The 15,869-nt window shown below is 51.5% G+C and overlaps 1 protein-coding gene across 2 annotated transcripts in view; it reads left to right on the top strand.

Moving 5' to 3' along the window:
• LOC140480165 (netrin-G1-like) overlaps positions 1-15,279 on the top strand; it is a 42,357-nt gene extending 27,078 nt beyond the window's left edge. The window contains exons 4-5 of one of the 2 annotated variants that reach the window (XM_072574903.1): positions 10,736-10,870; positions 12,036-15,279. In XM_072574903.1, coding sequence (XP_072431004.1) covers positions 10,736-10,870; positions 12,036-12,265 — 365 coding nt within the window. In that variant the 3' untranslated portion in view covers positions 12,266-15,279. The remainder of the gene's footprint in view (positions 1-10,735; positions 10,871-12,035) is intronic. The other variant, XM_072574904.1, reaches the window with a different exon arrangement.
• The last annotated feature ends 590 nt before the right edge of the window (positions 15,280-15,869 follow it).

Raw genomic sequence — 15,869 nt, 5'->3', positions numbered from 1 at the left:
GGATGTGGAAGCATTGGAAAAGGTGTAGAGGAGATTTACCAGGATGTTGCCTGGTCTGGAGGGAAGGTCTTATGAGGAAAAGCTGAGAGACTTGGTTCTGTAACCATTGGAAAGAAGAAGGATAAGGGGGGATTTGATAGAGACATGCAAGATGATCAGAGGATTAGGTAGGGTAGACAGTGAGAGTCTTTTTCCTAGGATGATGACGTCAGTGTGTAAGAGGGGGCATAACTACAAATTGAGGGATGATAGATTTAAGACAGACGTTAGAGGCAGGTTCTTTACTCAGAGCGTGGTACGGGCATGGAATGCACTACCTGCTAATGTAGTTAACTCAGGCACATTAGGGAGATTTAAACAATCCTTAGATAAGCTCATGGATGGTGATGGGATAGTGTAGGGGGACGAGCTGAGAATAGTTCACAGGTCGGCACAACATCGAGGGCCGAAGGGCCTGTTCTGCGCTGTATTGTTCTATGTTCTGTGTGTGAATGGGGAGATAGTGTGAGCTTTCAGTGGGAAGAGCAAGGAGTGAGTGTGAACGGGGAGTGAGTGTGAACGGCGAGTGAGTGTGAGCTTTCAGTGGAAAGAGCAGGGAGTGAGTGTGAACGGGGTGTGAGTGAATGGGGAGTGAGTGTGAACGGGGTGTGAGTGTGAACGGGGAGTGAGTGTGAACGGGGAGTGAGTGTGAACGGGGTGTGAGTGTGAACGGGGAGTGAGTGTGAATGGGGAGTGAGTGTGAGCTTTCAGTGGAAAGAGCAGGGAGTGAGTGTGAACAAGGAGTGAGTGTGAACGGGAGTGAGTGTGAACGGGGAGTGAGTGTGAGCTTTCAGTGGAAAGAGCAGGGAGTGAGTGTGAACGGGGAGTGAGTGTGAATGGGGAGTGAGTGTGAATGGGGAGTGAGTGTGAGCTTTCAGTGGAAAGGAGAAAGTGAGGACTGCAGATGCTGGAGATCAGAGCTGAAAATGTGTTGCTGGAAAAGCGCAGCAGGTCAGGCAGCATCCAAGGAGCAGGAGAATCAACGTTTCAGGCATGAGCCCTTCTTCAGGAATGGAACCCTGAGGAAGGGCTGATGCCCGAAACGTCGATTCTCCTGCTCCTCGGATGCTGCCTGACCTGCTGCGCTTTTCCAGCAACACATTTTCAGCTCTTTCAGTGGGAAGAGCAGGGGGTGAGTGTGAACGGGGAGTGAGTGTGAACGGGGAGTGAGTGTGAACGGGGGTGAGTGTCAATGGGAAGTGAGTGTGAACGGGGGTGAGTGTGAATGGGGGTGAGTGTGAGTTTTCAGTGGGAAGAGCAGGGGGCAAGTGTGAACAGGGAGTGAGTGTGAACGGGGAGTGAGTGTGAACAGGGTGTGAGTGTGAATGGGGGTGAGTGTGAGTTTTCAGTGGGAAGAGCAGGGGTAAGTGTGAACAGGGAGTGAGTGTGAACAGGGAGTGAGTGTGGTAAAGCTGTGACTGGGACAGGTTTGATCCTGGTGTAATCCTGATTTCCCAGATACGGGATTGGGCACTGGGTGAGTCTCACTGTCACAATATGTTCACCTTGATCATGGATTTAACATCACAGCATTCCCAATTATTAACCCTTTGCATGCTGCTCACATCATTCCACACCTTTCACTGAGTGAACCCCCAAAACCACACCCCCCACCCCCCCACTGACCGGGAGTGACCGTTACTGACCGAGAGTGACTGTTACTGACCGAGAGTGACACTAACTGACCGGGAGTGACCGTTACTGACTGAGAGTGACCGTTACTGACCGAGAGTGACACTAACTGACCCTAACTGATCAAGAGTGACCCTAACTGACTGAGAGTGACCCTAACTAACTGAGAGTGACTGTTACTGACCAAGAGTGACCACTACTGACCAAGATTGCCCGTAACTGACTGAGAGTGACCCTAACTGACTGAGAATGACCCTAACTAACTGAGAGTGACTGTTACTGACCAAGAGTGACCACTACTGACCAAGATTGCCTGTAACTGACTGAGAGTCACCCTAACTGACTGAGAGTGACCCTAACTGACTGAGAATGACCCTAACTAACTGAGAGTGACTGTTACTGACCAAGAGTGACCACTACTGACCAAGATTGCCTGTAACTGACTGAGAGTCACCCTAACTGACTGAGAGTGACCCTAACTAACTGAGAGTGACTGTTACTGACCAAGAGTGACCACTACTGACCAAGATTGCCCGTAACTGACTGAGAGTGACCCTAACTGACTGAGAGTGACCCTAACTGACTGAGAGTGACCATAGGTTGAATAGGCAGTAGAGGAAGAGGAGTCCAGAACGAGAGGGCATAGGATGAGAGGGGAAGGATTTAAAAGGGATCTAAGGGACAACTTTTTCACTCTGTCAGAGGAAGTGGTGGAGGCTGGTACAATTGCAACATTGATAAGGCATCTGGATAGGTATATGAATGGGGAGGGTTTGGAGGGATATGGGCCAGGTTCTGGCAAATGGGACTAGATTAGTTCAGGATATCTGGTCAGCATGGATGGGTTAGACCAAAGGGTCTGTTTCTGTGCTGCACATCTCTATGATTCTAAAACTCCCCTAACTGACCGAGAGTGACCCTAAAAGACCAAGAGTGACCCTAACTGACCAAGAGTGACCTTACCTCTCCCCAGAGTTACCCTAACTCTTCAGAATTTCAGGATTTGTGATTCTGGTACAGGACCATTTGGGATGTGGGACATTTGTGAAGCAGAGGGGGTGACTGAGAGGAGTTACAGGGAGGTCGTCAGACCTCAGGTACAAGAAGGAGGGAGATGGGTTACAGTCAGGGGATGGAAAGGGAACTGGCAGGCAGTGCAGGGATCCCCTGTGGCTGTTCCCCTCAACAGTAAGTATACCATTTTGGATACTGTTGGAGGGGACGACTTACAGGGGAAAGCAGTGGGGCACAGGGATCTGGCACAGAGTCTGTCCCTGCTGCTCAGAAGGGAAGGGGGAAGAGGAGCAGAGCAGTAGTCATTGGGGACTCCATAGTTCGGGGGACAGATAGAAGGTTCTGTGGGGACGAGAGAGACTCACGGTTGGTGTGTTGCCTCCCAGGTGCCAGGGCTTGTGCTGTCTCTGATCGTGTTTTGGGATCCTTAAGGGGGAGGGAGAGCAGCCCCAAATTGTGGTCCACATCGGGACCAATGAAATAGGTAGGAAAAGGGATGGGGATTTAAGGCAGAAATTCAGGGAGCTAGGGTGGAAGCTTAGAGCTAGGACGAACAGAGTTGTTGTCTCTGGTTTGTTGCCCGTGCCACGTGCTAGTGAGGAGAGGAATAGGGAGAGAGAGGAATTGAACATGTGGTGACAGGGATGGTGCAGGAGGGAGGGAATCAGATACCTGGATATTTTGGGCTGTTTCTGGGGTAGGTGGGACCTCTATAAACAGGATGGTCTTCACCTGAACCAGAGGGGTACCAATATTCAGGGTGGGGGGTGGGGGGGGAGGATATTTGCTAATGCTCTTCAGGAGGGTTTAAACTAATTCATCAGGGGGATAGGAACCAGAATTGTAGCTCCAGTGTACAGGGGGTCGAGAGTAGTGGGGTCAGAAATGAGGTTTCAAGGTCACAAGAGTGCACCAGCAAGCAGGAGGGTGGTTTGAAGTGTGTCCACTTCAACGCCAGGAGCATCCAGAATAAGGTGGGTGAATGTGCAGTGTGGGATGGTACCTGGCACTTCGATGTTGTGGCCATTTCAGAGACATGGATAGAGCAGGGACAGGAATGGTTGTTGCAGGTTCCAGGATTTAGATGTTTCAGTAAGAACAGAGAAGATGGTAAAAGAGGGGGAGGGGTGGCATTGTTAGTCAAGGACAGTATTACGGTAGCAAAAAGGACGTTTGAGGTCTCGTCTACTGAGGTAGTATGGGCTGAGGTTAGAAACAGGAAAGGAGAGGTCACTGTGTTGGGAGTTTTCTATCGGGCTCCGAATAGTTCCAGAGACGGAGAGGAAAGGATAGCAAAGGTAATTCTGGAGAGGAGCGAGAGTAACAGGGTAGTTGTTATGGGGGACTTCAACTTTCCAAACACTGACTGAAAATACTATAATTCAAATACTTTAGATGGGTCAGTTTCTTTGTCCAGTGTGTGCAGGAGGGTTTCCTGACACAGTATGTAGACAGGTCAACAAGGGCAAGGCCACATTGGATTTGATACTGGGTAATGAACCTGGCCAGGTGTTAGACTTGGAGGTAGGTGAACACTTTGGTGATAGTGACCACAATTCAGTTATGTTTACTTTAGTGATGGAAAGGGATAGGTATATACTGCAGGGCAAGAGTTATAGCTGGGGGAAAGGCACTTATGATGTGATTAGAGAAGATTTAGGATGTATAGGATGGGGAAGGAAACTGCAGGGTATGGGCACAATTGAAATGTGGAGCTTATTCAAGGAACAGCTACTGTGTGTCCTTGATAAGTATGTATCTGTCAGGCAGGGAGGAAGTGGTCGAGCAAGGGAGCCGTGGTTTACTAAAGAAGTTGAATCTCTTGTCAAGAGGAAGGAGGAGGCTTATGTTAGGATGAGACATAAAGACTCAGTTCGGGCACTTGAGAGTTACAGGTTAGTCAGGAAGGACCTAAAGAGGGAGCTAAGAAAAACCAGGAGGGGACATGGGAAGTTGTTGGTGGATAGGATCAGGGAAAACCTTTCTTTAGGTATATCAGGAATAAAAGAATGACTGGAGTAAGATTAGGGCCAATCAAGGACAGTTGTGGGAAGTTGTGCGTGGAGTCTGAGGAGATGGGGAACTGCTAAATGCATATTTTTCCTCAATATTCACACAAGAAAAAGACAATGTTGTCAAGGAGAGTACTGAGATACAGGCAACTAGACTAGACAGGATTGAGGTTCACAAGGAGGAGGTGTTAGCAATTCTGGAAAGTGTGAAAATAGATAAGTCCCCTGGGCAGGATGGGATTGATCCTGGGATTCTCTGGGAAGCCAGGGAGGAGATTGCCGAGCCTTTGGCTTTGATCGTTATGTTGTCATTGTCGACAGGAATAGTGCCAGAAGGCTGGAGGGTAGCAAATGTTGTTCCCTTGTTCAAGAAGGGGAGTAGAGACAACCCTGGGAATTACAGACCAGTGAGCCTTACTTCGGTTGTGGGTAAAGTGTTGGAAATGATTATAAGAGATAGGATTTCTAATCATCTAGAGAGGAATAAGTTGATTAGGGGTAGTCAACACCATTTTCTGAAGGGTATGTGGTACCTCAGAAACCTTATTGAGTTCTTTGAGAAGGTGATAAAACGGGTGGATCAGGGTAAAGTGGTTGATGTGGTGTATATGGATTTCAGTAAGGGATTTGATAAGGTTCCCCATGGTATGCTATTACACAAAATACGGAACCATGGGATTGAGGGGGATTGAGCAGTTTGGATCAGAAATACATTAGCTGAAAGAAGACAGAGGATGGTGGTTGATGGGAAATGTTCATCCTGGAGTTCAGTTACTAGTGGAGTACCACAAGGATCTGTTTTGGGGGTCACTGCTGTTTGTCATTTTTATAAATGATCTAAATGTGGGCTTAAAAGGATGGGTTAGTAAATTTGTGGATGACACTAAGGTCGGTGGAGTTGTGGATAGTGCTGAGGGATGTTGCAGGTTACAGAGGGACATAGATAAGCTGCAGAGCTGGGCTGAGAGGTGGCAAATGGAGTTTAATGTGGAAAAGTTTGAGGTGATTCACTTTGGAAGGAGTAACAGGAATACAGAGTACTGGGCTAATGGTAAGATTCTTGGTAGTGTAGATGAACAGAGAGAACTCAGTGTCCATGTACGGAGGTATGGCATTGAGGGTGAGTTGGAGGTTTGGATTAGGAATTGGCTGGCTGGAAGGAGACAGAGGGTAGTAGTTGATGGTATAGGTTCATCTTGGAGCATAGTTACTAGCGGTGTTCCACAAGGATCTGTTTTGGGACCATTGCTGTTTGTCATTTTTATAAATGACCTGGAGGAGGGGCTTGAAGGTTGGGTGAGCAAGTTTGCGGATGATACAAAAGTCGGTTGAGTTGTTGACAGTGAGGAAGGATATGTCAGGTTACAGCGGGATATAGATAAGCTGCAGAGCTGGGCAGCAAGGTGGCAAATGGAGTTCAATGTGGGTAAGTGTGAGGTGATTCACTTTGGTAAGAGTAACAAAAAGATGGGGTACTGGGCTAATGGTCGGACACTTGGTAGTGTGGATGAGCAGAGGGATCTTGGTGTCCATGTACACAGATCTCTGAAAGTTGCCACCCAGGTAAATAGTGCGGTGAAGAAGGCATATGGCGTACTGGGCTTTATTGGTAGAGGAATTGAGTTCCGGAGTCCTGAGGTCATGTTGCAGTTGTATAAGATTCTGGTGCGGCCGCATCTGGAATATTGTGTGCAGTTTTGGTCGCCATACTATAGGAAGGATATGGAGGCACTGGAACGGGTGCAGAGGAGGTTTACCAGGATGTTGCCTGGTATGGTAGGAAGATCGTATGAGGAAAGGCTGAGGTACTTGGGGCTGTTTTCATTGGAGAAAAGAAGGTTTAGGGGAGAATTGATAGAGGTGTACAAGATGATTAGGGGGTTAGATAGGGTTGACCATGAGAAGGGAAGGTCTTATGAGGAAAGGCTGGGGGATTTGAGGCTGTTTTTGTTTGAGAGAAGAAGGTTAAGAGGTGACTTAATTGAGACATAAAGATAATCAGAGGGTTAGATAGGGTGGACAGTGAGAGCCTTTTCCCTCAGATGGTGATGGTTAGTACAAGGGGACAGAGCATTTAACTGAGGGGTGATAGACATAGGACAGATATCAGAGGTAGTTTCTTTACTCAGAGAGTAGTAGGGGTGTGGAACGCACTGCCTGTGACAGTAATAGACTCGCCAACTTTAAGTCTAGATTAGAGTGATGCTGGAAAAGCACAGCAGGTCAGGCAGCATCCGAGGAGCAGGAAAATCGATGTTTCGGGCAAAAACCCTTAATCAGGAATGATTCTATCGTGGTTGAATCAATCCTGATGTAGGGCTTTTGCCCGAATGGCGATTTTCCTGCTTCTCGGATGCTGCCTGACCTGCTGTGCTTTTCCAGCATCACTCTGATCTAGACTCTGGTTTCCAGCATCTGCAGTCCTCACTTTCGTCAACTTTAAGGGCATTTAAATGGTCATTGGATAAACATATGGATGAGGATGAAATAATGTAGGTTAGATAAGCTTCAGATTGGTTCCACAGGTCGGCACAACCTCGAGGGCCGAAGGGCCTGTCCTGAGCTGTAATGTTCTGTGTTCTATGTTCAGTATCAGTAACCTGGACCCGAAACTCTCAACCTCGAAACCTGAGGGAGGATTGGGACCAACTGCTTCCCACCTGCTGACTGAGTGTGAACAGAATGGGTCAGGGTCACCCCTCAGGGACACCCCCTCCCCATCACTCACTCACACCCCCTCACTCACACCCCCCTCACTCACACCCCCCTCACTCACACCCCCCTCCCCATCACTCACTCACACCCCCCTCACTCACACCCCCCTCACTCACACCCCCCTCACTCACACCCCCTCACTCACACCCCCCTCACTCACACCCCCTCACTCACACCCCCTCACTCACACCCCCCTCCCCATCACTCACTCACACCCCCCTCACTCACACCCCCCTCACTCACACCCCCCTCACTCACACCCCCTCCCCATCACTCACTCACACCCCCCTCCCCCTCACTCACACCCCCTCACTCACACCCCCCTCACTCACACCCCCTCACTCACACCCCCCTCCCCATCACTCACTCACACCCCCCTCACTCACACCCCCCTCACTCACACCCCCTCCCCATCACTCACTCACACCCCCCTCACTCACACCCCCTCCCCATCACTCACTCACTCACACCCCCCTCCCCCTCACTCACACCCCCTCACTCACACCCCCCTCACTCACACCCCCCTCACTCACACCCCCCTCACTCACACCCCCCTCCCCATCACTCACTCACACCCCCCTCACTCACACCCCCCTCACTCACACCCCCCTCCCCATCACTCACTCACACCCCCCTCACTCACACCCCCCTCACTCACACCCCCCTCACTCACACCCCCCTCACTCACACCCCCTCCCCATCACTCACTCACACCCCCCTCACTCACACCCGCCTCACTCACACCCCCCTCCCCATCACTCACTCACACCCCCCTCACTCACACCCCCCTCACTCACACCCCCCTCACTCACACCCCCCTCACTCACACCCCCTCCCCATCACTCACTCACACCCCCCTCACTCACACCCCCCTCACTCACACCCCCATCACTCACTCACACCCCCCTCACTCACACTCCCCTCCCCATCACTCACTCACTGACACCCTCCTCACTCACACCCCCCTCACTCACAACCCCCTCACTCACACCCCCCTCCCTCACACCCCCCTCCCTCACATCCCCCCTCCCTCATCACTCACATGCTTCTCCATCTCTCTCACCCTCACACTCTCCTGTCTCTCCCTCACTCCCTGTCGCCCCCTTCACTCCTTCCCACCTTCTTTCTCTCCCTCTTTCTCTCTCCTGCTCTCAAAGTCCTCCTCTATCTCTCCCTTATTCCTCTCTCTCCCCTTCCCTCTCTGCATCCCTCCTCTGCCTTCCTCCTTCTCCCCTCTCTCCCCACCCTCTCCCTCCCTCCCACCCTTTCCCTGTCTCCCCACCCTCTCTATCCCTCCCTCTCCCTTACTCTCTCTCTCCCCACCCTCTCTCTCCCTCCCTCACTCTCTCTCCCTCCCCACCCTCTTCCTCCCCACCCTCTCCCTCTCTCCCCACCATCTCCCTCTCTCCCCACCATCTCCCTCTCTCTCCCTCCCTCTCTCTCCCTCTCTCTCCCTCTCTCCCCACCCTCTCTCTCCCTCCCCACCCTCTCTCTCCCTCCCCCTCTCCCTCCCCACCCTCTCTCTCCCTCCCCACCCTCTCTCTCCCTCCCCACCCTCTCCCTCTCTCCCCACCATCTCTCTCCCTCCCTCACTCTCTCTCCCCACCCTCTCTCTCTCTCCCTCACTCTCTCTCCCCACCCTCTCTCTTCCTCCCTCACTCTCTCTCTCTCCCCACACTCTCCCTCTCTCCCCAACCTCTCCCTCCCCAACGTCTCCCTCTCTCTCCCTCCCTCTCTCTCCCTCTCTCCCCACCCTCTCCCTCCCCACCCTCTCCCTCTCTCTCTCTCCCCACCCTCTCCCTCTCTCCCTCCCCACCCTCCCCTCTGTTTCCCCCACCCCAAGGTCGGTGCAGCATGTTGGTCACTCTCCCCCCTCTCCCCCACCCTCTCCCCCTGGTGCAGTCCGTGCTGGGGCTACCCTGTCTGTCTTTTCCTTCCAAGCCCCGTGTCAATGTTTCGGACACTCGAAGCGGTGCAGTTACCTGCTGCTGTTCCGTGCTGCTGTCTGTGTGAGCTGTAGACACCGCACCCGGGGCCGACAGTGTCATTTGTGTCGCTCGGGTTACCATCGGAACCCTTCAGCTCAGCTCCACCACCACAACATCTGCTTAGGTCAGTGCCTGCTCTAAGCCCCACCCGTCCCTCACCCGTCCTTCACCCGTCCCTCACCCGGTCCCTCACCTGGACCCTCACCTGATCCCTCACATGGTCCCTAACCTGGACCCCCGCACGGACCCCCACCCGGACCACCATCCGGACCCTCTGCCGGTCCCTCGCTCGGACCCCCGACCAGAACCCCGCCCGGACCCCCACCCGGTCCCTCACCCGGACCCTCAGCCAGGTCCTTACCCCCCCACACCCTAAACCAGGCCTGACTCCCCCTCCCCCACACCTCAAACCAGGCCTGACTCCCCCTCCCCCACACCTCAAACCAGGCCTGACTCCCCCTCCCCCATACTCCAAAACAGGCCTGACTCCCCCTCCCCCACACCTCAAACCAGGCCTGACTCCCCCTCGCCCCGAGTACCCCCCTGGGGGATCTGGTCAGGCCTTGCCCTGGTGCCCTGCTTCCCCCCAGTCCCCTCCTGGGAGTGAGTCCTACATTCCCCCCACCTCTCCGTGGGCAGACATTTATGAGGGATTGTCTGATATTGATGACCCTGAGTCTGACCTCCCCAACACGGTTGGTGGGGAAGGGAGTGGGGGGGGGAGTGGAGATGGTGGAACATCTTCTGTCGACCTTCCAGTGAACCCTCCTCGTCATGTTAAAGAGCTCTTTCAGGTTAGAGCCTCCGCTGTGTCTCTCTCCAGGAGTGAACATCCTTCCTGCCTGTCCAACCTTTCCTCACCATCAGAGCCTCTCTGTTCCGGGGTGTCTTTGTCAATCTCACCCCCCCACCCCCCCCCTACCCCACCCCACCCCACCCCCACCCCCCTCTGCTCTCCAGTGCATCTCCTGCCTGTTTCTCACACAGAGACAGAAACGTTCACTGTTTCCCATGTGGGACCTATGGTTTGATACAGTTAGGTCTCTCCTGTCTGTAGGTGAACTCGATCCTGGGACATTGAAGCCAATATTTGCTTTTCCTGGCGTTGGGAATCTGTGCAGCTTCTGGGAACAGTGGGAGTCGGGCTGTGTGCACTCAGTGGGGACAGCACTGAAACAGTTTGTAAAGGATTGGAGAGGTGTGTTTGTCACAGAGTCTGACTGTCCCTTGTCCTGACTCTCAGTCAGTGATGTTGCTGAGTTAGTGTTGATGTGTTAACTCAGTAATCTCTGGGTACAATGTGCAGTGTGTCTGTGTGTTGTCTTGTTCCTACAGACTGTCAGTGTAACCCTGATGGCTCTCTACACCGACGCTGTAATGACACGGGATATTGTGACTGCAAGGCTGGAGCGACAGGGCCCAAATGTGACAAGTGTTTACCTGGATATTACTGGCACAGGGGCTGTCGAGGTCAGTACCGATCCTCCCAGGTGCTGCCCTCACTCCATACTGCCTTTTGTGTCTCTGAGACAGCACAGGGTTTGAAAGTGGAGTAACTCGTTGAGTGAGAGAACCCTCTCAAAGGCTCTCACATCCTTCCTAAAGCACGATGCTCAGGACTGTGCTCAGTCTCTGTCAACATTTCATCTTCCACCTTGTCCCATTGTCCCATGGTCAGTGGTTTCTCTGAGCCACTGCTACTGGTCACCTTACTGAATCCTGTCCATTCTGCTCCTTGTCAATTTTCCTCACAATCTCACCTTTCCCATGAGCTCACTCTGCAGCACCTATTCAAAGGTCATTTAAAAGTCCAAATACACCACATTGACCACACTCCCCTGATCGACCCTCGCTATTCCTCTTCAGAGAGTTTAATCTGCTTCCTCTTGCATTTATTTCCTTTTTGGAAGCTGCTTTATTTTTGGCTGCTCTTGCTCCAGGGTTTTCTGGGATTTCTCTGAGGAAGCTTTCCCTCAGCTTCCCTCTCCCTGACTTTCCCTGCATGAACCTACAATTCCCAGGATTGTTCTCTGTCCCTTTTGAAATACAGGAATCCCCCTCAGTCTCTGCTATTTCCTGTGCACTGTCCCCTTTCCCAGGAACCCGTTAGAAATCTGTAAGGAATATATCTGCCATTTCTTCCCCAACTCCATTAAAATTCACGGATCGAATCGATCAGACCCAGGCTTGGACGATCTTTCACTTTGGTTTGTCATCTCCCCCTTTTGTTCTTAAATATCTATTTCAGTCTCTCCCTTTGATCTCTCAGCCACCAAGACCCTTGGTCTGTGAATATTGAGAACACTAACTCCTTCTCCGAGATTTCTGCTGAGATCTGTGAGTTTATCGATGGAATCCTCAGTAGCTCCATTTCCTCCTGATTTGGCTCTTATTGTGGATTCCATCCAGTTTCAGTTTCTATTCTGGGATCATTTCACTCCATCGTTTACCTTTCTGTTGCTCCTTGTCCCTTTGCTTCCCTGTTGGCCTTCCCTTTATAATTTGTGTCTGACTGTCCTTTGTTGGATTCTCGGGGTGTGGATGTTTGTCGATGGGAGCTGGGCAGTGGGGGGTATTGAAACAGTCTGTGACTTGGGGAGATTGTCATTGAGCTGAGCTCTCTGTTTCCTTGCAGCGAGAGTTTGTGATAACGTCCTGACCCGATGTGAGAACGGGGGAGTGTGTGAGGACAATGGCAGGTGTCTGTGTCACCCTCCGTACACAGGGCTGTTGTGTGAGAAACACCAGTGCAAGAAGGGAGCAGGAGCCTGTGTCTCACAGTCACCACAAGATCCAAGCTTCACCCACCTGCTGCTCTCCCTAACTGCCCTCCTCATCACTGCCAATGACCATGGGGCCCTCTGAGCAGCTCCCAGCCCCTGGACCCACACAGGAAGGTGCAGGGAGCCACAGCAGAATCCAGGCTTTATTGTGAAAACACACATCCCTCCCCTCAGCTGGCCAATCCCGGGAAAACCAACTGGAATGAAGGCTGAGTGTATCCCAGATCGTGGACACAGCCAGGAGTCACTGGGATATGGAATGAAAGATTATCCCGGGGAAACTGGGACAGCAGCACATCTCCATTCTCCAACCACCCCCAGCCCATGGTCAGCTCGGAGACAAACAGACAAAGCAGTTGCATTTAACTAGCACCTTTGGCCAGCTCAGGACGGCACACAGCATTTTACAGCCACCGAAGGACTTTTCAGTAAATAACAATGTGTTGATGATGCGATAATCTGTGATGTTGTTTAAGAGATAAATCTCAGCCAGGACTCTCCGGGATATCACCCCCGCTCCACTTCAAACCATGATACAACTCTTTACATCAACCTGAGAGAGCAGGCAACATCTCAGTATATAATATAACAACTCTGAATCTACAGCACTCCCTCAGCACTGAACCTCTGACAGTGCGGAACTCCCTCAGTACTGACCCTCTGACAGTGCAGTACTCCCTCAGCACTGACCCTCTGACAGTGCAGCACTCCCTCAGCACTGACCCTCTGACAGTGCAGCACTCCCTCAGCACTGACCCTCTGACAGTGCGGCACTCCCTCAGCACTGACCCTGTGACAGTGCAGCACTCCCTCAGCACTGACCCTCCGACAGTGCAGTACTCCCTCAGCACTGACCCTGTGACAGCGCAACACTCCCTCAGCACTGACCCTCCGACAGTGCAACACTCCCTCAGCACTGACCCTCTGAACAGTGCAACACTCCCTCAGCACTGACCCTCTGGACAGTGCAGCACTCCCTCAGCACTGACCCTCTGGACAGTGCAGTACTCCTTCAGCACTGACACTCTGACAGTGCAGCACTCCCTCAGCACTGACCCTCTGACAGTGCGGCACTCCCTCAGCACTGACCCTCTGGACAGTGCAGCACTCCCTCAGCATGACCCTCTGACAGTGTGGCACTCCCTCAGTACTGACCCTCTGACAGTGCGGCACTCCCTCAGCACTGACCCTCTGACAGTGCGGCACTCCCTCAGCACTGACCCTCTGACAGTGCGGCGCTCCCTCAGCACTGACCCTCTGACAGTGCGGCGCTCCCTCAGCACTGACCCTCTGACAGTGCTGCACTCCCTCAGCACTGACCCTCTGACAGTGTGGCACTCCCTCAGCACTGACCCTCTGACAGTCTGGCACTCCCTCAGCACTGACCCTCTGACCGTGCGGCACTCCCTCAGCACTGACCCTCTGACAGTGCCCACTCCCTCAGCACTGACCCTCTGACAGTGCAGCACTCCTTCAGCACTGACCCTGTGGCAGTGTGTAACTCCCTCAGCACTGACCCTCTGACAGTGTGGCACTCCTTCAGTACTGACCTTCTGACAGTGCGGCACTCCCTCAGGACTGACCCTCTGACAGTGCCCACTCCCTCAGCACTGATCCTGTGACAGTGCAGCACTCCTTCAATGCACACCATCTGGCAGTGCAATCCTTGTTGTGTTTGTTGTCTGAAATTCTGACTGGGATTGGTGTGTGGGTTGTGTTGATAACAGTGTCCAATGTTTGTAATCACTTTTATCTCTGATCAAAGCACCCCACCCCTCCCCTGAGGTTTAGGGAGACACTCTGAATTTCTGAAGCATGAAATGTGGGGAAAGTGTTGGTGAACTGTGATGCTTGTTGTAGCAAACTCTGGTTGCAATGTAATCTGATTTACTGTAAATGATCTGATGCTGAGAATTTGACTTTGCAATGCAGTAAACTAGCAGGGACCATTCCGGCTGAATGGAACGAGCCCGTTGTGTTCTAGACAAGGGCATTCATCATGGTTTAGTTGGTGTTCCTTTATCTCTTTTTGTGTTGTCCTGGGAACTGGCGTTGAATATTTCCTGATCTTAAGGAATTATCCACAAAGGCCTTTTATCTGACATTTCAGATGATTACATTTTGAAAAATCAGTCGTCAGGTTCAGAATGTCTCCACTGGGTGCTTTTATCACAATTTAAACCTCCACACTTTCTGAGCAGACTGTTTCACGATCTATAGGAAGGTACAGAGTTAGTGTGTTACTGTGAACATTAAATGATTAACAGTTTAGATTTGCAATGTTGCCTCTCAATGCACCTGGGCCTGCAGCTCGGTGTTAAGAGGGATTGATTTTCCATTGGTTTGTCAGTTTGAAGTGCTGTTTTAATTGAGTGGCTTCCCTTTGACAGGTTTTATCTTCTGGAACTGAGCACCAAATCTCAGTCACTCCCCACCCACCCACTCTGCCCAGCAACTAGCAGTTCAGTTACCCAGTTGAACAATGTGTGTCCTCCTGTTCAATAGCCTGACCTCTCCCGGTGGTACATAACTCAGCCTGGGATGCTGCAGGCTCCATCTCTCTCACTCCTCCCTGTCTGCCATCATTGAGTATTATTGGAATTTGCTGCATTATGAACACACCTTCCTGGGAGACAACACATCCTGGTTTGGGATTAGAACCCGCAGCTCGTGACTCAGAGGCAGGTAAATTACCCACTCATTCCAGACCTCCTTTTGTTTCTCTGGAATCCCCTCCATTCTCAGAGTCCCCTGCTCTCTCTGGGTTCTCAAATTCTTGCATCTTCTCTGCACCCCTGATTAGAGTGCTCTCTGCTGACCCTGTGTAATCTGCCCTATCTCTACACCATAGAATTCCCTCTGAACCCTCTCCAACTCTTTAATGTCTTTAAGATGCTCCTTAAAAGCATCTCCTTATATAGATAGGGCGACCATGGGGGAAGCCATATTGGATTTGGTGCTAGGCAACGAGCCAGGCCAGGTGTCAGATCTCACAGTGGGAGGGCATTTCAGTGACATTGACCACAGCTGCCTCACCTTTACCATAGGTAAAAACAATGACTGCAGATGCTGAAAACCAAATACTGGATTAGTGGTGCTGGAAGAGCACAGCAGTTCAGGCAGCATCCAACGAGCAGCGAAATCAATGTTTCGGGCAAAAGCCCTTCATCAGGAACGTCAATTTCGCTGCTTGTTGGATGCTGCCTGAACTGCTGTGCTCTTCCAGCACCACTAACCAACCTTTACCATAGCCATGAGAGGGTTAGGAATAGACAGTATAGGAAGGTATTTATTTAGGGGAAGGAAAATTATACTGCTATTAGACAGGAGTTGTGGAGTATAAATTGTAAACAATTGTTCTATGGGAAATGCACAACAGAAATGTGGAGGTTGTTTAAGGAGCACTTGTTGTGAGTGTTGGATAACCTTGTCCCACTGAGACAGGCAAGGAATGGTAAGATGAAGAAGTCTTGGATGACAAGAGCAGAGGAGCTTCTCGTCAAAAGGAAGAAGGAAATTTACTTAGAGTCATAGAGATGTAAAGCATGGAAACAGACCCTTCGGTCCAACCTGTCCATGCCGACCAGATATTCCAACCCAATCTAGTCCCACCTGTCAGCACCCGGCCCATATCCCTCCAAACCCTTCCTATTCATATACCCATCCAAATGCCTCTTAAATGTTGC

Source organism: Chiloscyllium punctatum, chromosome 7 (genome assembly GCF_047496795.1).
Source record: "Chiloscyllium punctatum isolate Juve2018m chromosome 7, sChiPun1.3, whole genome shotgun sequence".
Classification (NCBI taxonomy): domain Eukaryota; kingdom Metazoa; phylum Chordata; class Chondrichthyes; order Orectolobiformes; family Hemiscylliidae; genus Chiloscyllium; species Chiloscyllium punctatum.
The sequence above is the reverse complement of the archived record's forward strand: the minus strand, read 5'-3'. Positions and strand labels throughout refer to the sequence as shown.